Source organism: Plecotus auritus (genome assembly GCF_963455305.1).
Source record: "Plecotus auritus genome assembly, chromosome: 11".
Lineage (NCBI taxonomy): Eukaryota > Metazoa > Chordata > Mammalia > Chiroptera > Vespertilionidae > Plecotus > Plecotus auritus.
Genome location: NC_137777.1, coordinates 55,841,375 through 55,862,838, shown reverse-complemented (window position 1 = coordinate 55,862,838; position 21,464 = coordinate 55,841,375). Strand labels below are relative to the sequence as shown.

The following is a 21,464-nucleotide window of genomic DNA, read 5'->3' as shown; positions in this document are numbered from 1 at the left end:
TTTTACTCACTGAATAGATTAAAATCTCTAAGTTGGACCATTTGGAACGAAGCCATGGGCGTTCTTCTTTTCTCTACATTTCAGTATAAAGAACGTAACTCCAAAAGTGGGGGACCCTGAGACACGCAGAGCTATCCGCCGTGCCTTCGACGTGTGGCAGAACGTGACTCCCCTGACATTCGAAGAAGTGCCCTACAGTGAGTTAGAAAACGGCAAGCGAGATGTGGATATAACCATCATTTTTGCATCTGGTTTCCATGGAGACAGCTCTCCCTTTGATGGAGAGGGAGGGTTTTTGGCACATGCCTACTTCCCTGGACCAGGAATCGGGGGAGACACTCATTTTGACTCCGATGAGCCATGGACACTAGGAAATCCGAATCACGATGGTAAGCACATCATTCTTTTCATACCAAACACCTCTCTTATTTTTAGCTTTGAAATGCCCAAGTAATTCACAGACTTAAGGTATTGATTCTAAATTAGCTTTTAAAATTATAAAACAATATATGAGGCTTTTCATAACCTTTAGAATAAGAGTTTTTATGGGCCGCTAGGTAATGGTGGTTTTCCATGTGGTCTTCCGATGGAAGATGAGTGGCCTGGTTTTGTGCAGTGTCTCTTAGAAGACTTCCCAGGACTGAAGTCCTGGGTGCGCGCTACGCAGCCTCGCTTCCCCACACTCCATTCCAGTGTTTCTGCTCTACACTGAACCCTGATTGACACTGGTTGTGTCACTCCTTCCTGTTATTTTCTTTCCTGTCTTCACCTTTCTACTCTGCAAATCTTGCCCCTTTCTTCTCTTACCCATTTCCTTTGGTCTCCCAATTTAATACAACTACAAAAGTTATTATTTTCTATTATATCTTTCTTTATTTTTATGAAAAACCACTTTATTGCCAATTTATTTCGACACATCTATCAATTTTCTAATCTTATAATTAGTCGGACATGCAAAAATAATGTAAAAATAAAAACCTCAATGCTAAAAGAACAGTTACTTCAAATATAGAAACATGGGTTTCTTCCTAGACAACAGTCCATCTTCTATTTTATGTTTAAAAAAAAATTATGGAATTTGAAGATCCTGGGGTTACAAGGTTCCAAAGCAGCCATCTCTCCAGTCCCTGCGAATAAGAATGACATCTTTTCTTTCTCCCCACATGGTAGAATGCTGTTGAAAATACAAGCGTGCATTGTTTTCATAACAACTAACCAGCTCGTAACACTCTTACTTTCTCTTCGATGAGGTAAGCCCAGCCATCACACCAAGCATTGTTAGTTCATTAGGAGGTTTAGTTAGCTGGATAATACCATGAGCTTTTAGAACATGCAGTATTCAAACACTGTGTAGGACTATAGGATGCATTAGGTCGAGTTAAGCTTAAAATAATGTCAAATTCCAAAGAAAGAACATGTAATAACTATTCATGTTTTACCCCCAAAATATCTAGTATTACTCAAAATCATGTTTTGAATTATTGTCCATTGGAGTATTGGCTATAATATGAAATTATGGTTTCGTTGTTAAGAACTGGTTGGAGACGAATGACGAAGATGGTGGGAAACACCACTGCAGTAGAATGAAAAGCAAGAACTTCGGGCTCAGACTGCCCGACGTTTGATCCCTGCTCCCTGGCGCTGGCCCAGGAGCCTGCCCGCGCGCCGGCTCTCTGCTTCTGTGTCCGTGCGTGCTCTTCGGGCCCGAGCCACCTCTTCTGAGCAGCTAGCGATATGTGGCCCACAGTATGGGAGCTGGCCTGATGGATTAGTCACTTAAACTGGGTTCACTTTATTTTTATCAAAACCCCACACGCATTCTAATGAACTGGTTCAGTTGTCTTCAATTGTTAAAATTATTTTGCAGAATAGAAGGAATGTTTGCATTCTAACTGTCTGAGAAAAACAGCAGTTACATTAGAATTTTGCTGAGACAGTCAAAACTGCCTGTGCCTCCAAGGGAGAGACTTTCTTCAAAAATTCTGAACAGAGAAAATTGTGTTTCATTCCAATAAAGAAGCTGTTATGGTGGAAGTGGTGTTCTTGAGGTGCCGCTGGAATAAACATTTCCAGAGGCCCCACTGGTGGAGGAGGTGTGGGTGAAAGCTTTATTTTTGTGGAATCACATCCCTGGGCTTCCAAAGTCCCGTTTCTCTTCATCCAGTCTTGGAAGAAGCATAGCTGGGGCTTCGGTCCAGCCAGTGTCCCGGTTCCCTTCCAGGTTGAGCTGGATCCAGCCAGCGTCCGGCTAGTCATTGGTCCTCTGTGTGGGACCACAGGGCCTCTGGCCACACGGGAGAATGCAGGAGGGCCCTCCCCAAGCAACAGGAGTCCCAAGGGTCTCAAAAGCGCAAGAGATGGAATTCCTTTGCTTAGGGGATTCAGTGTCCCAGATTTCCCAGCACTTGTTGTGGCCACGCCCTGTCTGGCCACCCACCTCTGTCCCCAGGTGTGGTTGACAGGCAAGTACCTTCCCCAGTCCCCCAGCTTTCCTGGGCAGGAGCCCCCCTTCCCTTTGTGGTCCCTGGGGAGTGTAAAGGTGTGGCTTTCTGATGCAGCTGCCCAAATGGCATGCCTCTAACATCTGGCCTCCCCTTTGCTTCTTTCCTGTCATTAATGACTCCTTAGTCATAATGGTACCAGACCAAGCACAGCTACTTACATCTGTATCTCTGAAGTTGTGTTAATTTGGCTTTGTGGCCTCATAAATTTAAAATTATTTTTAAAATCTCTGAAAGAGATGGAGCCTATCAAAGACCCTGTGTTCTTTTAAAATACTGAAATAAGAAAGCTGCAGAAATCCTTTAGGTGTATCTTTTCTCAGCAGTTTTCTCAGGCATCAGCCGATATTTTTGAAAGAAGTAAGTTTTAAGAAAAAAATCTGTGGGGACATTTGAGATGCCATAGGAAATGGGACTGCTGGCACCGAGCTGCGTGGGATCGGTGTTACCATGCTCATGTGCTCTGTGTGACGTAGAGTTTCCCAAGGAATGCACGTGTGGGGGAGAGTTCTGAAGCTCCAGCTGAGGTGTCCGGCGCAGCCAGTGGCTGCTGACTCAGAGTCCATGTTAACACATTCCATTGCCTTTGAGCTTATACTGCCCAAGTATAACAATTTTTGTAAGTAGGCCTATTATTGAAATCCTAAACAAAACAATTGCTTAATATTTAGCGTTATAATTTGGAGAAAAATATTGTTTTACTGGTCAAATAGGAATATTTTTTTTCCTGTGAGTTTAAAGGAAATGCCTTTGCAAAATAATAGTGTTTCACATTGTAAGATTAGGGAGAAGTTAAGTGACTGTTCAAGATGTAATCCCGTGGAGATTGATGCTAATTGGAATTCCAGCCTTCACCTGACACCAGCAGGGCAGGAGGGTGGGTCTGGGGAGTACTGCTTGTTTATCAGAGGGCCGCCTCTGGCTCAGTGTGGATGCTGCTGAGTGTGGGGAGCATCAGTGTCTGTCCACGCTGATCCCAGCTCTAAGATTGTCTTTGGATCACAAAAACAGGAGGCATGATTCTGACGTCTTCACTGATAAACATCCCTTCGTGTAGCCCCCGTGCTCCTGGCTGACTTCCCTGGAACATAGTTTTCTCTCCTGTCACTGCGTCTAAGCACTTGTCTTAGAAAGCAGAGCAGCCCGCAATTTAGCAGAAATGCAAATGGGAGAGCCTCTGGGTAAGTGCAGGCTGGTTTCCACAGCATATTGTTCAGCTAATGACAGCAATTTGAGTTCCATCAACCTCAAACGAGATAAACAGTGTCTTAAGCTGCCAGTAACTTCATTATTCATTGTTATCCACCTTACCATCAATTTGCTCATAGTCATGATACCTTTTGAAAACCCAACCTAAAGCCCATTAAGTAAATTATGCAATTGTTACATTAAAAATCTTATACAATAAAGAGGTAATATGCAAATTGACCATAACACCTTCACAAGATGGCTGCCTAAGACCCGGCCGGCAGGGGGGTTAGTGAGGGACAACCAAACAACTGAACAAGAGGCTGTGTGGGGCAACCATGCCGGCGGGGGCGGGGGGGGGCAGTAAGGGGTGACCAGGCCGGCGGAGGGGGGCAATTAGGAGTGACCATGCTGGCAGGGAGGGGGCAGTTGGGGCAACCTAGCCAGCAGCAGGGGGCAGTTAGGGGCGACCAGGCCAGCAGGGGAGGCAGTTAGGGGCGATCAGGCCAGCGGGGGAGGGGGGGCAGTTAGGGGCAACCAGGCATGTAGGCAGGTTAGCGATTAGGAGCCAGTGGTCCAGGATTGTGAAAGGGATGTCCCCCGAGGGGTCCCAGATTGGAGAGGGTGCAGGCTGGGCTGAGGGGACCCCCCGTGCACAAATTTCGTGCACCGGGCCTCTAGTAAATAAGTAAACACACACACAGTCCTACTAAAAATGCCTTTTCTAAAAGAGTTTTTTTTTTTTTTTTTTAATCTTTTATGGAGTGGATAAGCAAAGCAGGCACAGTAATTCCCAGTAGAAAATGTTACTGTGATGTGATTTTTGAAAAGTATCCATTGCCTGAATGTGAGATGGAAATTTTACCTCTGGCGAAATGTTAAGATTCCTTCTGCAAGTCATTATCATATTGTTTCCTTGGTGACAGTATGAAGTTTAAAGGGCGCTATCCATGTAAACAGGCTTGTCACAAAGCCCCTTCCTAATTAGACAGGTATCTTCCCCATCCTAGGACCTCACATGGGTAATTCTCAGCAGAAGGCTCCCTATGGAAATGACATAGAATTGTGGCAGAGAAGAGTCTAGAGGCAGATCTGATTTTACTGTGTTGCAGTTCTAGTGACAAAAAGAATGCATGCCTTTGGCTGTGTTTATTGTCAGAAAAGTCCCTGCCAAAGAAGTGCTCTGATGGTGTCTGTTTAAATACCACGAAAAGAGAAACGATGATCTGGATTTCCTCTGAGCTGTCAAAGCACGTGAATCTACTACCTCGATGTGATGGTTATGTTTACTTGTAACTTGGCTGGGCTAAGGGATGCCCTGGTACCTGGTAAATACCTCTGGGTGTGTCTGTGTGGGTGTCTCTGGGAGAGATTCACATATGAATCAGGAGATGGAATAAAGAAGATTGACCCTGGTCAATGAGGGGGCATCAGCCTGCCAGCGAGGGGCCCTGCTGAAACTCAAGAGAGAGGACAGGAGTGTCACCTCTCTTCTTTTTTCTTTTTTTATTGATTGATTGAGAGAGAGAGAGGGATCTATTTGTCATTCCACTTATTTACGCATTCATTGGTTGATTGCATAAATAACCAGGGGTAGAACCTTTTGGTGCACAGGACGATGTTCTAACTGGCTGAGCCACCTGGCCAGGGCTGAAACTTTATTTTCGAAGTTGCCACAGTGTCCCTCCTCCCCAGCTGGTGAGACCTGTCCGCAGGAGCAGCCCTGTGCAGCCCGCGTAGACTGCAGCTGCCAGCAATCGACACCCCGGAGAACAGGAGCCTGGGCCTCGGGGCAGCCTCCGCTATGAGCCCTGTGGTTCCAGAGGCGTGTCCTGGCCGGAAGCGGGCCTGAGAGCATGGCCCCTCAGCCTGCTCTCCACCTTTTTCATTGAAAGGTCATTTGACCAGATGCAAGAGAAAAAGAGGCAAGTCCAGAGACCATGAAAAAGCATCTCTGCTGGTTGTCGTCATCTCATTTGAAGCTGTGAAAGGAGAAAACAGTAAAACACAAGTAACATGAGGGCCCAGATGTAATGGGGCATAGTATGTCCCCGGTGCTATGTGAGTTCATTTTATGTATTTAACTCATGTGTTGCTCACAACAGACTTATAAAGTAGAAAGTACAATTACTTCCATTTCACAAGGAAATTGAGGCCCCAAAAGGTTGGTGACTTGCCCGTTTACCTAGTTAGCAACAACAGCAGCAAATGAAGCCATTATGGATCCTAAGAAGTCAGGGAAAGGGAATATTACTTTCATTTTCAGGAGAAAAGTGTATCGCTGAAAATATCTTCTCAAGTGAACCAAGAAAACAATATTGGAAACAACTCAGAATGCCTGTAAAGACTCGCTGGGTGCAGGAAAAGAAAGGACATTATTCTCTAAAACCAGGCCCTGTCGTGTGGAGGGAAAGCTGGGTAAGCGTTTTCAGGAGAGCACGAGAAGGTAAAATGACGTGAAGTTCAAGACTATATACAGAAGGCTCAGGGATCAGCCCAGCTTATGAATTATGGGTTCTCCCAAAAGAGGGGAGAGTGGAAAAATTAAAGTGACAGAGATAAGCCACCACAGAAGAGCAAAAATGCCTTGTTCTAAATTCAGACCAGTAGTATGCAGTTCAAAAGAGTCATGGCATTCATTGTAAAATTAATACAATCAGATTCATAAGTAAATATTGACACATGCTGGTTGTCATGTGCCCTGAGTTGGCTCTGACTCCTGGGCACCCTGGGAATGGTGAATGGGTGAGCTGACAGATGAGACAGGTTAGGAAAGATAAAGATCAAGGATGACTCTTCACCTACAGCCACACAGGAAACTACCAAACAACACAGATGCCAGGAGACAGTGCAATATTTTGAAATGCTAAGAGAAAAATAATGAGAATTACCAAACAAAACTATAATTCAAGGATTAGGATAAAAAGAATAAAAAATGAGAAAACTGACCATTCGTTTAACATGTATAAAAGGCTTTCTAAGATAAGTAGTACAGGATGAGAAGGACGTCTAAGAAGAATCTTCGATGAAAGGAAGAATTTTGATCAAAGAAATTAGTAAATATTCTATCTACTAGTAGCCCTGCACATGAATCCACGCGCCAGTAGCTCTCCGTGGGGCCTGGCCACTCCGCACCTGCTGCCCAGAGGCTCTCCACGGTCCAGAGGCCCATCCGCAACCGGGTGTGGAACCCTTGCCTCATCATTGGGGCGAGGACACCAGCATTCCACGCCCCGGCCTGGCCAGAGGTCTATCTGCGGCCGGCCGTGAATCGGTTGCCTCGTCACTGCAGTAACGAAGCAAGCATTCTGCCAGGCCGCTCACGCTGCCTGCTCTCGGGCTGCCCCCTCCTCCCGCCCCCCGGGACTGGGGGACTCTTGCAGGGCTGAGAAGACCGGGCGCCGCCATCTTGTGGCTATGGTCACTGCCATCTTTGTGATGGAGTGACAGTTAATTTGCAGATTAACCTTTTATTAGATAGGATAAGATAATGTGTGATCTGTGCAGTTAAAAAGAGACAGAAGCTCATTGTACAGTGATAGCAGGTAAACCAGGGAAGGAATGGACAGCATTACATTATTCTTAAAGTCTTACATTATTCAGCAGTAAGATTAAGAAATAAATCTCAAAAAAAAAAGAAATCTCACGTTTTTAAGTGGACGTAGTCAATCTTTAAGGATAACCAATAAAAAATACGTTTTAAGGAGAGTATAAATTTAAAATGTCAAGAAAAGAAAAATAATGGTATAAAACAGAACAAGTTAAAAAAACAGAATAAAATAATTTTAAAATTCCAAATAGATCATTAACCTCCATGAATGTAAATAGACTGAACAGGCCAGTTCCAAAGCAGAGTTCCTAAATCAGTAAAAACAAAATCCCACTGTACACATCCCCGTCACAGCGAGTGTCGGTGAGGCTCGAGGTCAGAGGAGCAGGCGCATGTGCATGCCCTGGAGGACGAGGGGGCAGAGCCCAGGATTCGTGGTTTTCATTTCTGACACACCGGTAGTCTGACCAGAGTCCTGCCCTTGTTCACCAGCAGTCTTTTCACACCAGCATTGTTTCCAACAGCAAAGGAAGCAGAACCACCCACAGGTCCGTGTTATGAGGTTAATATATACCAATTGTTTATAGGAACACACGGAACGCCGAATGGCAGGAAAAGGTGTCACGACTGCTACCAGCAACAACATAGACCATTCTGAGAGAAAGATGGTGAATAACAAAAATTACAGGAGACAAGACACCATGATTCCATTTGTTCTGAGGTTCAAAAACAAGGGCAATAAAAGATACAGGCTCAGAAATGCACTCTCGCAACAAGGGAGAGGGTCACTGCCGCAGGAGGTGGGGGCATGGGCTAGGGAACAACGGATGAGGAGATGGGGAAGGGGACGATGGGGTTCCCAAAGTGAGATGATTTTTAGGACTGTGTTAGTATCATGCTTCATAATTTGCATAGATGCCAGGAATGTCGTCTTCCATGTATCAAATAGCACATAACTAGGGTCCATCCTCAGAAAGGGGTCTTGCAAAGAGTACAGAAGCCCAAAATACTATTTGATCTTAATCAAATCTTACCCGTCAGGAAGTTTCCATGCAAAAAAAAAGGCATGTGAATTAAGAATTGAAGGAAAAGCATAATTTTGGCCAAGTGACATAGGAAGAGGGGAGTGTTAAAGCGACCATGGAGATGTCAGCCTGTGAACATGAGGACATGCTCATCGGGGACAGCTTGGGACCTCAGCACTAGCGGCCTGGCTGGTAGGCTCTGCGGGGGGGGGTGGCCCCTGGCTCTGAAGCCTCTATCCAGGCTATGAGATACTTAACTCTGATGACTTTTCAAATGGTATATCCACCCTTTTGTCTTTTCAGAGTTTAAAATTTTCCCTATTAAAGTATGCAAATGTGTTTTTAATTTATTCAAACACTGAATGTGGTTTAGCAGGCAGCATTTTATCCCTTTTCTTCTTCAAAGTTTTTGATGTGAAATAATTGGTTTTCTGAGTTCTCGCAGACAGCACTGCCTTCTCATCAAAATGTTAGGAAATGCACTCAGTAAGTTATTAAGCCTTTTGAAGAATCTATAAAACTAGAGGCCTGGTGCATGAATTCGTGCACGGGTGGGGTCCGGCAGGCCTGCCCTGATGGGGGCTGATCAGGCTGGGCTAGTGCCGGGAGGGCTGCAGGAGGTTGGAAGGGGGCAATCGGGGTCCCGATCGGGCCAGTTGTCTGCCACAGTACACGTCATAGCAACTGATCGTTCCAGTCGTTCCACTCATTCCTTTCGTTCCATTGTTCTAGTCACTTGGCTTTTATGAATATAGACTAGAGGCCCGGTGCACGAAATTTGTGCATGGGGGGGGGGGTCCCCTCAGCCCAGCCTGCACCCTCTCCAGTCCAGGACCCCTCAAGGGATGTCTGACTGCCGGTTTAGGCCCAATCCCCGGGATCGGGCCTAAACTGGCAGTCAGACATCCCTCTCACAATCCTGGACTGCTGGCTCCTAATCGCTCACCTGCCTACCTGCCTGGTAGCCCCTAACTGCCCCCCCTTTCGCCAGACTGCATGCCGGCTTGGTTGCCCCAACTGCCCCCCCTGCTGGTCTGGTTTCCCCCAATGGCCCCCCTGCTGGCCTGGTTCCCCCCAACTGCCCCCCCTGCTGGCCTGGTTCCCCCCAACTGCCCCCCCTGCTAGCCTGGTTGCCCCAATTGCCCCCCCTGCTGGTCTGGTTCCCCCCAACGGCCCCCCTGCTGGCCTGGTACCCCCAACTGACCCCCCTGCTGGCCTGGTTGCCCCCAACGCCCCCCCTGCCAGCCTGGTCACCCCACAAAGCCTGCTGTTCAGTCGTTTGGTCATCCCTCACTAATCCCCCTGCCGGCCTGGTTGTAGGCAGCCATCTTGTGAGGGCATGAGGCTTAATTTGCATATTATCTCTTTATTATATACGCTTCTATAAAGAACTTCTATAAAGAACTTAGTTATATTTCAGTATCTTATCACAAAAATCAAGTCAGTAGAATTATATTCACAGCAATAGTGGCAACCAGATTAATTTTATCTTCCTGGTTTCTGTAATAGAATAAATTACAGTTTGAGTTCAACTAAGGCACATGTTGGTGTCGGTGCTTTTAACGGGAGTCCACACACTCAGACACCGTCCCTTTGTAGCCGTGTGATTTCTTCCTAGTGGCTGTGGGGCACTGAATTAATCACTTCTAATGAGCAGAATGTGGTGGTGATGTTGGGTCATACACAGAACTCATGATGGATCTCTCTCTCTCTCTCTCTTGCTCTCTCTCTCATCTTTCCTCCTCAATATATTTGCCTTAGAGCCCCATCACTCTGTTCTGTAGAAGCCCAGGCCATATGGAGAGCCAGGAGGAGGGACTTCTCCAGTAACCAGCACGAGTTTGCCAGCGAGCCTCGCTGGAAGGGCACTCTGGCCTCAGGCCTCCTGGAGGCACACCCAGCCGCCAAAGAGATGCCTCGCTCAGCCCCTAGTAGCAGTGAATAACTAGAATGTCATTCTTGAAGTTTTTTACAAAAAGCAACTATAAAAATATATATTTTAGGGCTTTCAAGTATTGACACTCACTCTTACGGACATAGAAAATCTTCCGTTTTCTACTTTTTGAAAACTAAGGATGTGTGGCTGACTTCGGGGAATGTGCAGATGTCTGCCTGCATGGCTGGAGGTAGGTTGTGTAAGAGCAGCCGCCTGCTAGGAAATCAAGAAGCCGAGCAGCATGGCCAGGGGGAGGCTGTGGAAGGTCTGAGTGCTTCTGGGAAACGGTCCCTGAAGAAATGCCTGCATAGGAAGTGATGGGCTGGGACAAAGGGGTCACTCCTGTTCAGCTCTCCCTTCCTGACAGTCACTGAGTGGGGCTGCGGGGCCCTGTGGCGGCCGGAAGGGAAGCGGAGGGCATGCCTGCAGCGGTGTGGCAGAGGTTCACAGGAGCGTGGCCGAGGGCAGGCCGTGAGCCGGGTGGGAAGGGAGAGCTGCAGGGAAGGTGGTCCTGGGAGGGGTGGGGAGCCTGGTTCCGGAGGGCAGTTTGTAGCAGGTGACCCGCACTGTCCTTAGTAGGGACCCCTTTGGGGTGTTGCGGTGGTGAGGTTTCACACGCCCCAGGTAAGCTGACGGCAGGTGTCCTCGGCGGACATGGGTTGGGCTCCTGGGAGACTTGGTCATGTGATGGCTTTGCTCCCGGCTGGACGTGTGGTGGACGGTAAACTCTTCCTACTTGCCGTGAAAGCGCATGGAAGTAACCACTCCCGCGCAAAGGCCGGAGGGTGTGGTGGCCTTTGGAGTTAGCACTGGTCTCTGCCTCACCTGTGCCCGAGGCCACATGGCGGCTTCCGCCTCAGTGTGGGTGATGACGCTTACTCCAGACAAGTTTTTTTTGGCGGGGGGCGGGGGGTGTAGTAATTCATGGAGGGTCGTATTCAGCACAGAAACGGGACTTCCGCTTCAAACAGACCTAAATCCCGAGGTGCTGTGCCACTTCCCGGCTCCTCAAGTTTTCTCCAAACCTTTGTTTCTTCCGTTGCTATTTGGGGGTAACCACACCACCTCCAGGGGTCACTGTGAGAATGACTTCTGGGCCAGGTGGGTACCCAAGGTGCGCATTTCTATTCCCTCTTTAAAAAGAAGCCTTTGCCTGGCAGCGGGCTTAATTGGTCGGGCGTTGTCCTGTCCACCGAAAGGTTGCGGGTTGGATTCCCAGGAGGGCACATGCCTAGGTTATGGGTTCCATCCCCAGTCAGGGTGCACGCGGAGGCAACCGACCGATGTCTCTCTCTCCCTTCCTCTCTCTCTCAACATCAATGGGAACATATCCTCCGGTGAGGGTTAAAAATGAGGTTTCGTTACTGAATACGTTGGATAAATCATGGCCAGATAAAAGCATTCCTATTGCTTAACAAAGGAAAGCTTCTGTTCCTCTCATTCTTACCCTCCAGTTTGGCTTTCGTCCTAGTGGCAGACTTGGAGAAGACGGGGAAGAGGCTTAGTGACGCCCAGCCTTTTGCAGGACCCCATAGGCGTGTGTTCCCAATAGGCCGCGGCCGCAGGCACCCTCCAGCTGGCTGGGGTGCTGCGTGCCTGTGCTGTAAGCCCCTCCCGACTGCACGAAGACCGGGTTTTGCTGAAATGTTCTGAGAGCCCTCCCCGTGGCGGACGGCACAGTTAATCACCAGGGCTGTGATTCCACGTGTTTATTTTTGCTTAATCCCTTCACCTTTCCCCGCCCCTCTACCTGTGAGCCTGTTCTAGTTTGTTCGTGAGTCTATCTTGCTCGTTAGATGAGAATCAGGAACTGTTGGAAGAATGGAAGTTGCAGTGGCTGAGGCCTGGACTCCGGGTGTTGTCGCAGGCGCCTCGGCTTCATGGGGGAGAGCGCGAACTTAGTCCACATGTGCAGGAGATGCGATTCCCGGCACCGTGTTATCCATTACTTTTGTGTTAGTCAGAGAAACGGGTGTCTGTCCCAGCTGCAGAGGGAGGGGGCTCCCTCCACGGAGCGCGGGAGCACAGCACAGACTGACCCCCAACAGGTGGCGCGGCCCAGGGCCAGCTGTGTCTCAACCCCGGCTCAGCAGGAGGGGCAGCATCCTGTGAACTGGCACAGTGCAGTGAGCCACAGCCACTTTCCTGCATTTAGTGAAGACATGAGACATGCCTGACTCGCTGCAAAACGGACTTCCTGTCAAACCAGAGCCTGAAGGAAGCAATCGGGTTCTCTGGTGTCGATCTGGGAGCTTTTCCCGGGGTGCCCCCTTCCTCGCGTGCAGGCCTGAGCTGAGCATTGTGCTTTGTGCTGACTTATTCTAGAATGCTTATGAATTAAAAACTGTAAATGTCCCATGGTGGCATACCTTTGAAAACACTTACTGATTTCTGGAAGACCTATTAGATGGGTATTTGATTTCCTTATATTTTAAATGCCAGAAAATGTCAAGATATTAGTAAGGAAATGAGAAATTCAAAACTCAGGTTGGCAGTGAGCTGAGGGGGACCAGGGAGCCAGAGGAATGAGGTGAGAGAAAGCAGACAGGGAGTCGGCGGGGCCGCTGAGAGGCCAGTGTTTGAGCAGGCTTATGAGGTAACACATGTTAACAGTTTTTAATCCTCACCCAAGGACATGCTTAGAGAAAGGAAGGGAGAGAGAGCGAAACATTGACTGGTTGCCTTCTCTGCGCTCCCAACCAGGGATCAAACCACAGCCCAGGTACATGCCCTGACCCGGGATTGAACGGACAACCCTCAGCACATAGGACAGCGTTCCAACCGACTGAGCCACTCGGCCGGGCTGCATCGTCATTTCTAAATACTTGGGGTATGTGTCCTCCCAGGGCACAGCGTGTGAACATGCGTGGATGGGCGAAGGAACATTGGATGAACGTAGACATAATTATGACAGAAAAGTGTTGGTGAATGTGTGTTCGTTCATTGGACGCAGCTGGGGTTCTGAGACGGGAGCACACCGAGACCCAGAGATCAGAGATGCCGTGAGCCCCCAGCCCAGCTGGGGCGGCAGCAGCGCCTCCCTGGAAGCCGGAGGCGGACCCTGGCCTGGGCGCCCCTGAGTCAGCGAGTACAGAACCGCGGCCGGGGCCCAGTGCTCAGCCCCGGGAGCCCTCGTGATCCTGGCCCAAGGACAGCGGGCTGGCACTGCTTAATTCTCTAAAGCTCATCATGCGACAGCAGCTTTTGTTTCAAACCACAGGGTGGTACTTCCTTTACCAATGTTCCCTTCAGACTGCCGTGCAGGGGTAATTAGAGGATTGCCAGTCGTCTGAAGAACGGTAATGACTTGGCGCTCTCTCGCGGCCAGTGCTTCTGATGGAAAGTGCGGTGGCAAGCTCCGCGGGCTCCTGTCCCATCTGTCAGTGCCCTGTGGCCTCCCCTTTCTGTAGAGGAGCAGTGCCCGCCCTGGACCCGGCCGAGCACCGGCTGGACCTGAAGGGGGCAGGTCCCCGAAACGAAGGACCGGCTGCGGTGACTTGTTTCGCTTGTTGGTCTCCTGTGGTTCTCTTATTGGTCCACATATGCAAACGATGTGTGACTAAGGGATTGTCTTCGGTGAGAACGGGAGTGCTCTCACAGAGCCCCAGGCCCACACTCACCCGCCGGGAGCAGAGGGGTCCTGGCCGGCCCAGAGCCAGGCTCCACGCACCTGTTTGCTGGGGCAGGAGCGGGGTGCACAGGTGAAGAGAAAAACAAGATGTCACCCTGCACAGGCCCCTGGGACTCTGCCCCAAAGCAGGCAGGAGCGCCCACAGGTGTTGGGGAGCCAGCACTGAGCTCAGGTGCTCTTCCTGGTTCCAGGAGCCACGGCTGTGCTTGGGTCCCTGGTGGGTCCTCGGCTGCTTGAGACCCGTTCCTAGACCTTGGAGTGCCTGGTGGGGGACGGCCCTGACCTTGAGCCCACGGGACCACCTGCCAGACACTCCCTGACTGCCTGGTGGGCGGCTCTGGCCCTAATGTCTTGTGATGTCAGATGTGTGTTTTAGCAAAGGCATCCTGTTTGAAACCCCAGATGTGCTCATGCTAGAGTCTGTACTCTGTATCTGACATCTGAAAACGCCAGTCGCTCCTTTTCTCCCGCCGCCTTCTCAGCTGCGCAGGCCTGTGGACACGCCTGAGATCTGCTCCCCATGTTGCACGTGTGCACACACGCCTCGTGCCCCACCTTCCTAAGTCCCCTCCTTCCTCTTGTGTGTATCTCTGCCTGTGACTGTGTGACCCCAGTAGCCACATTGCATTGGTTTCTTATTCAGAGTAGCATCTTTAGAAAAAAATTCCTGTTTTCCAGTAACTGCGGTCCTGTGCCTTTAAAAATACATATTTTTATTGATTTCAGAGAGGAGGGGAGAAGGAGAAGGAGATAGCAAGATCATTGATGAGAGAGAATCATTGATCGGCTACCTCCTACACAACCCCCCACTGGGGATCAAGCCCGAAACCTAGGCATGTGCCCTGACCAAAAGTCAAACCGTGACCTCCTGGTTCATAGGTCGATGCTCAACCACTGAGCCACGCCGGCCGGGCCAGTCCTGTGCCTTTTCATTTTCCCCTGCCTGACCTTTGACCTCCCGATCTTGATAACTCCTCCACAACAGTCCATGAAAGCAAACCAGTTCTCATCCTCCCAGGCATTCCCTCTGGACCACGTCCCCACTATTACCTGTGACCACAGGTACTTGCTGACACTTGTCAGGCACTGTAGTTCCGTTGTCTGAAGCCAAGTGAGAGTAGCTGCCTCTTTGGTCTCCCGCATCCTTCTTTTCCACTCCAGTCCTCTGCAGGAGACGGAGATTCCTGGGTGGGTGGGAGGGAGAGGCTGGCGAAGGGGCACACGTTCAGCTGTGGGACGGGAAGGCGTGAGGACCTGCCGAAGAGCCCAGTGGCGGCCGTGATCACACTGTCGTGTAATTGAAACGTGGTGAGAATAGAAACGAGGTTCTGACGGAAGTGGATGTGTGAGGCGATGGGTGTGTTCATTCACTCCGTGAAGGGATCCTTTCAAAGCACACGTGCATTAAATCGCCACTCTGCGTTTGTAAGATGGCACAGTTTATTGTCAGGTACACCTCAGTGAAGCTGGGGGGAGTGCTGCCCTGGCTCAGGTGGAAATCGAATTCTACCCTGCACTCTCAAATTCTGAGGAACCTTCCCTCCCCAGGAACTACCGGCTCATGCCCTCGTGGGGACTGAGCCTGGCTCTGTGCGGGGCAGGTCTGAATGCGCGCTCTGCCCTTGGTAACAGTGCAACATTTCGGTCTTTAAAGAACTCAAAATAGACTGGGAAGATTTGCCAAAGAACGGGTGCGGTCAGTGCTAAGTGCTGAGATGAGGGGCTGCCGAAGGAGCGGTGGCCAACACGGGAGGGGCCGTGCACCCGGGCGGGGAGGCTCCGCAGAGAGGGGGACGCGGGTGCATCTCATCGCCTGCTCCGTCTGCCTCCAGCACACCGGAAGGGGGACCCCCGGAAGACAGCTCAGAGGCCTGCGCACTGAACCGGCACATGCCCTGTGCTAGAGAGACGCCGCACAGGACAGAGGTGGAGGTGATGCTGGGAGGAGGCTGGCACGAGGAGGAGTCCCAGTGGCCTCGCTGAGGCACGTGGACTCACCTGGCAGGCAGTGGGAGCGCAGCCCTAAGCCTAGTCCCCACACCCCCTCAGGGTCCCCTTTCGGGGATGCTCACCTGGAGCTGGCCCTCGGTGACGGGCGCCCTCACCCGCAGCCCTGGCAGTGCTCTACCCAACCTGGTCCCCGCTGCTCTGACTGCCGCGGAGCGTCTTTCCCGCTCACGCCCTTGCTCCGTGACTGCAAACGTTCCTGGGCCACGTCGGAACGTGGAGCTGATCTCAAACTGACGTTATCACCTCGCCTTGGCCCACAGTGTCAGCGCTTATGCCTTACGGGATGTAAATGCCACGGCGAGTCAGTCACGCCCTCACATGCCTGCAGCCCCTTGCTGTTCTTTCTCCCGTTCCTGTTCACCTTGATAGCAAAATCGGTGCAGCCATCGCCCAGCGTCATACACTCCGTGGGCTGAGGCTGGGGAGAGACACTCCGTACAGCGACACCATCTCCCTTCAGTCCCTGAGCAGCAGTGCGGCTGACAGCTCTCCGCAGACCCCGGGCCCCTGGGCGCCAGTCTGTTCGCATGTGCCTCGCCTCTCTCCCACCCTCCACTGTCTCCTCAGTCCATGACCTTCTGTCTCAGCACTTGAAGCCTCAGAAGAGTCTTTCTTAAGGGCCCACCAGGGCTCCTACCCCCGCCAGACCCAGCTCTTGCATGCTGCCTTCCTTCCCTTTGCAGAGGTGGAGCGGTTGTCAGCATAATTAGTTTATTAATATTTGTAACAGGAAGAAAGCAAAAGGGGAGCTGGGGCATGACGCGAAGTCGGGGCGATGTGGGAAGGCGCTCCTGTCCGTCTAACTTGGAAGAAGAATGGGCGGAGAGGTGCAAGCAGGGCTCCTGGGGAAGCCCTCTCTGCGCCTGCTCCCGGCACTCCTGCTCTGTGGCCTGCACTGGCCTGCGCCTCCACGGCCCTGCGCGAGCAGCTGCACAGCCGGCCACGGCCCGTCGGGCCCGCACGTGATGCACGCAGCGGGGAGCACAGCTGAGCCAGCGTGTGGGGCTGGACGGCTTTCACATGGACAGAGACCTTGGCCGTGGCCTCATCTCAGCCCTGCCCAGGACGGCTGGACTCTTCATGGCGAGGCAGGGGAATGGGGCGTTGGACCCAGGGGCCGAGTCCATGGAAATGAAGAGCACTCACCCTCTGGGAGACTCTGGAAGTGCCTTTCCTTGCATCTCACCAGAATTCCACTTGCACGGCGTCTCGGACTGAACACTCATGGAATGAGCTGCTGGTGATGCTGCCCACGCTCACCTCCACCAAACAAGCCAACACACACACGCACACAAACACGCGCATACACACACATGCATGCACACATGCACATGCACACACACATGCACGCACGCACACATGCACACAAATACGCGCATACACACATGCATGCACACACAAACACATGCACGCGCGCGCACACACATGCACACAAACACATATGCACGCGCACACACACATGCACACGCGCACGGGAGTAGCTTGCCTGGGCCGTTCTGTTTTCTCTCCTTGCTCCTGCACTCTTCTCTAAGCAGCGCTGTCATCCTCCTTTCTAAATACACCCAGATGTCACTGCTTCCCTCGGCCTCCGCCGCTCCTGCTTCAGGCCAGGTTGCCCGCATCTTGGCGCTGACATCCCAGGTTGGCACACGCTGCTCCTGGTTCCCAAGGGCACCCACAGGCTCCTGGTCACTGTCCGTCCCAGCGGGTCCCTGCTTTGCTCAGAGCATGCAGGGCTCCACCACTCAGACTGGAAGCCACCCGTCACCATTGTCCAAAATTCTGGGTGTCCTGGCTACAGGTGCCGTCCGGCTTCCAGGCCTCTGCCTCTCTCCCCTTACCATGTAACTGTGACTTGTACATCTCCCCTTATCATGCCACTGTGTAACACCTGTACATCTCCCCTTGTCATGTCACTGTGTAACACCTATATGTCTCCCCTTATCATGTCACTGTGTAACACCTGTATGTCTCCCCTTATCATGTCACTGTGTAACACCTGTACCTCTCCCCTTATCATGCCACTGTGTAACACCTGTACATCTCCCCTTATCATGTCACTGTGTAACACCTGTACATCTCCCCTTATCATGTCACTGTGTAACACCTATATGTCTCCCCTTATCATGTCACTGTGTAACACCTGTACCTCTCCCCTTATCATGTCACTGTGTAACACCTGTACATCTCTCCTTATCATGTCACTGTGTAACACCTGTATGTCCCTCCTTATCATGTCACTGTGTAACACCTGTATATCTCCCCTTATCATGTCACTGTGTAACACCTGTATGTCCCTCCTTATCATGTCACTGTGTAACACCTGTATATCTCCCCTTATCATGTCACTGTGTAACACCTGTACATCTCCCCTTATCATGTCACTGTGTAACACCTGTATGTCTCTCCTTATCATGTCACTGTGTAACACCTGTCCATCTCCCCTTATCATGTCACTGTGTAACACCTGTCCATCTCCCCTTATCATGTCACTGTGTAACACCTGTACGTCTCCCCTTATCATGTCACTGTGTAACACCTGTATGTCTCTCCTTATCATGTCACTGTGTAACACCTGTATGTCTCCCCTTATCATGTCACTGTGTAACACCTGTACATCTCCCCTTATCATGTCACTGTGTAACACCTGTACATTTCCCCTTATCATGTCACTGTGTAACACCTGTACATCTCCCCTTATCATGTCACTGTGTAACACCTGTACGTCTCTCCTTATCATGTCACTGTGTAACACCTGTATGTCTCCCCTTATCATGTCACTGTGTAACACCTGTCCATCTCCCCTTATCATGTCACTGTGTAACACCTGTCCATCTCCCCTTAACATGTCACTGTGTAACACCTGTACATCTCCCCTTATCATGTCACTGTGTAACACCTGTACATCTCCCCTTATCATGTCACTGTGTAACACCTGTACGTCTCTCCTTATCATGTCACTGTGTAACACCTGTATGTCTCCCCTTATCATGTCACTGTGTAACACCTGTCCATCTCCCCTTATCATGTCACTGTGTAACACCTGTCCATCTCCCCTTATCATGTCACTGTGTAACACCTGTACATCTCCCCTTATCATGTCACTGTGTAACACCTGTACGTTTCCCCTTATCATGTCACTGTGTAACACCTGTACATCTCTCCTTATCATGTCACTGTGTAACACCTGTATATCTCCCCTTATCATGTCACTGTGTAACACCTGTCCATCTCCTCTTATCATCCACTGTGTAACACCTGTCCATCTCCCCTTATCATGTCACTGTGTAACACCTGTCCATCTCCTCTTATCATCCACTGTGTAACACCTGTCCATCTCCCCTTATCATGTCACTGGGTAACACCTGTACGTCTCCCCTTATCATGTCATTGTGTAACACCTGTCCATCTCCCCTTATCATGTCACTGTGTAACACCTGTACATCTCCCCTTATCATGTCACTGTGTAACACCTGTCCATCTCCTCTTATCATCCACTGTGTAACACCTGTCCATCTCCCCTTATCATGTCACTGGGTAACACCTGTACGTCTCCCCTTATCATGTCATTGTGTAACACCTGTCCATCTCCCCTTATCATGTCACTGTGTAACACCTGTACATCTCCCCTTATCATGTCACTGTGTAACACCTGTACATCTCTCCTTATCATGTCACTGTGTAACACCTGTACATCTCCCCTTATCATGTCACTGTGTAACACCTGTACATCTCCCCTTATCATGTCACTGTGTAACACCTGTATGTCTCTCCTTATCATGTCACTGTGTAACACCTGTACGTCTCCCCTTATCATGTCACTGTGTAACACCTGTACATCTCCCCTTATCATGTCACTGTGTAACACCTGTACATCTCCCCTTATCATGTCACTGTGTAACACCTGTACATCTCCTCTTATCATCCACTGTGTAACACCTGTCCATCTCCCCTTATCATGTCACTGTGTAACACCTGTACGACTCCCCTTATCATGTCACTGTGTAACACCTGTACATCTCCCCTTATCATGTCACTGTGTAACACCTGTATGTCTCTCCTTATCATGTCACTGTGTAACACCTGTACGTCTCCCCTTATCATGTCACTGTGTAACACCTGTACATCTCCCCTTATCATGCCACTGTGTAACACCTGTATGTCTTACTTTTCTCTCCTGTTTCTTTCCAGTCTCCCCCTTTAGAATGTAACTTCTGTTAGGCTAGGGATTGTTGCATGACATGTTCTCATCTATGTCATCTGGGCCTAGAACTGTGCCTGCGGAGTGTAGGCATGCAGTGAACAGTGAGGGGGCCATGGAACAGGGATGGGTGAACCCCGCCGGCTGCTCTGTGGAGTCTGCTGTGCCCGCAGCACTGCAGCGCTGGGCTGAGATTTGCTCTGAATTAAAAGGATGGATTGATTAGGATTTGTAGTTATAGAGCAAATGTAGTTACCATGACTGTGAGGCTACACAACTGAGTCCCACATTCTAGGTCAGTAAGGAAAATAAGTGTTCATATAACAGCCTGAGTTCTCATGGGAATCTACTCAGTAATACTGTGCTAACTCTGTACGGTGCCAGGTGGGTAGTAGACTTAGTGGCTTATCACTTAGTAAATTATATGTCAGTTTACTGTGCTGTACACCTGAAACTAATGTGATATTATATGTCAACTAGAGCAGAATTTTTTTTAATTTTAAAAAATAACGTAAGCAGGAAATATCTGTATATATAATAGAGAAATATGCTAATTAACCGGGACACAGTAACGGGTCCACCGGACAGGAGGAGGTTGTATATGCAGGGTCGGGGGCAGGCCGCCCAGCCTCCGCACCTGCACTGGGGAAGGGCCTGGTCAGTAGCAGCCACGGCTGCTTCAAGGGCCAGAGAGGGAGGCAGGGCTGGACCAGCGACTCGAGGGTGGGTGGTTCCGTGCGATTTTGAATCACACGCTGGGCTCCTAGTATATAAATAATGACCCGAGGTCTAGCTGCAGCTTCATAAACACGGTGACTGGGCACACGGCAGCCTGTCCCCGGAGCCTTCCTCACTCCTGCTGCCGTGGGCATGGCTGCTCTCACTTGTGACAGTTAGAACCACCTCCAGGGGCTCAGAAAGGGCTCCTGCATCACAGGCTGTACAAGCAGACACAGCAGACGGACCTCTCTATGCAGGAGCGGCCATTTCTGATGCTGCTGTTCTTTCTTCACCTCTCCTTCCTTGTCCATCCCTTTCCGCGTCTACATGCACGTGGCGTCCTACGCGCCTCCCCACCCCACCCCCTTGTGAAATAGCACAGGCAGGACATCCAGGGAGAAAGCAGGTTGAAGTCAAGATGCCCCCATTTCTCTTGGGTACGGCGTGGAGGACTCCGAGCTGTGCGTCTCGGCTCGGCGCTGGGTGCTCCTCACAGTCAGCCTTGTCTTCTCGCCGCACAGGAAACGACCTGTTCCTCGTGGCCGTGCACGAGCTGGGCCACGCGCTGGGCCTGGAGCACTCCAATGACCCCACGGCCATCATGGCCCCATTCTACCAGTACATGGAGACCGACAGCTTCCAGCTCCCCAGCGACGACCTGCAGGGCATCCAGAGGATCTACGGTGGGTACCGCTGCTGCTG

The 21,464-nt window shown here is 50.4% G+C and overlaps 1 protein-coding gene across 3 annotated transcripts in view; it reads left to right on the top strand.

Moving 5' to 3' along the window:
- MMP16 (matrix metallopeptidase 16) overlaps positions 1–21,464 on the top strand; it is a 174,597-nt gene that overhangs the window by 98,890 nt on the left and 54,243 nt on the right. For 2 of the 3 annotated variants that reach the window (XM_080646747.1, XM_080646749.1), the window contains 2 exons: positions 85–389; positions 21,284–21,445. In XM_080646747.1, coding sequence (XP_080502873.1) covers positions 85–389; positions 21,284–21,445 — 467 coding nt within the window. The remainder of the gene's footprint in view (positions 1–84; positions 390–21,283; positions 21,446–21,464) is intronic. The other variant, XM_080646748.1, reaches the window with a different exon arrangement.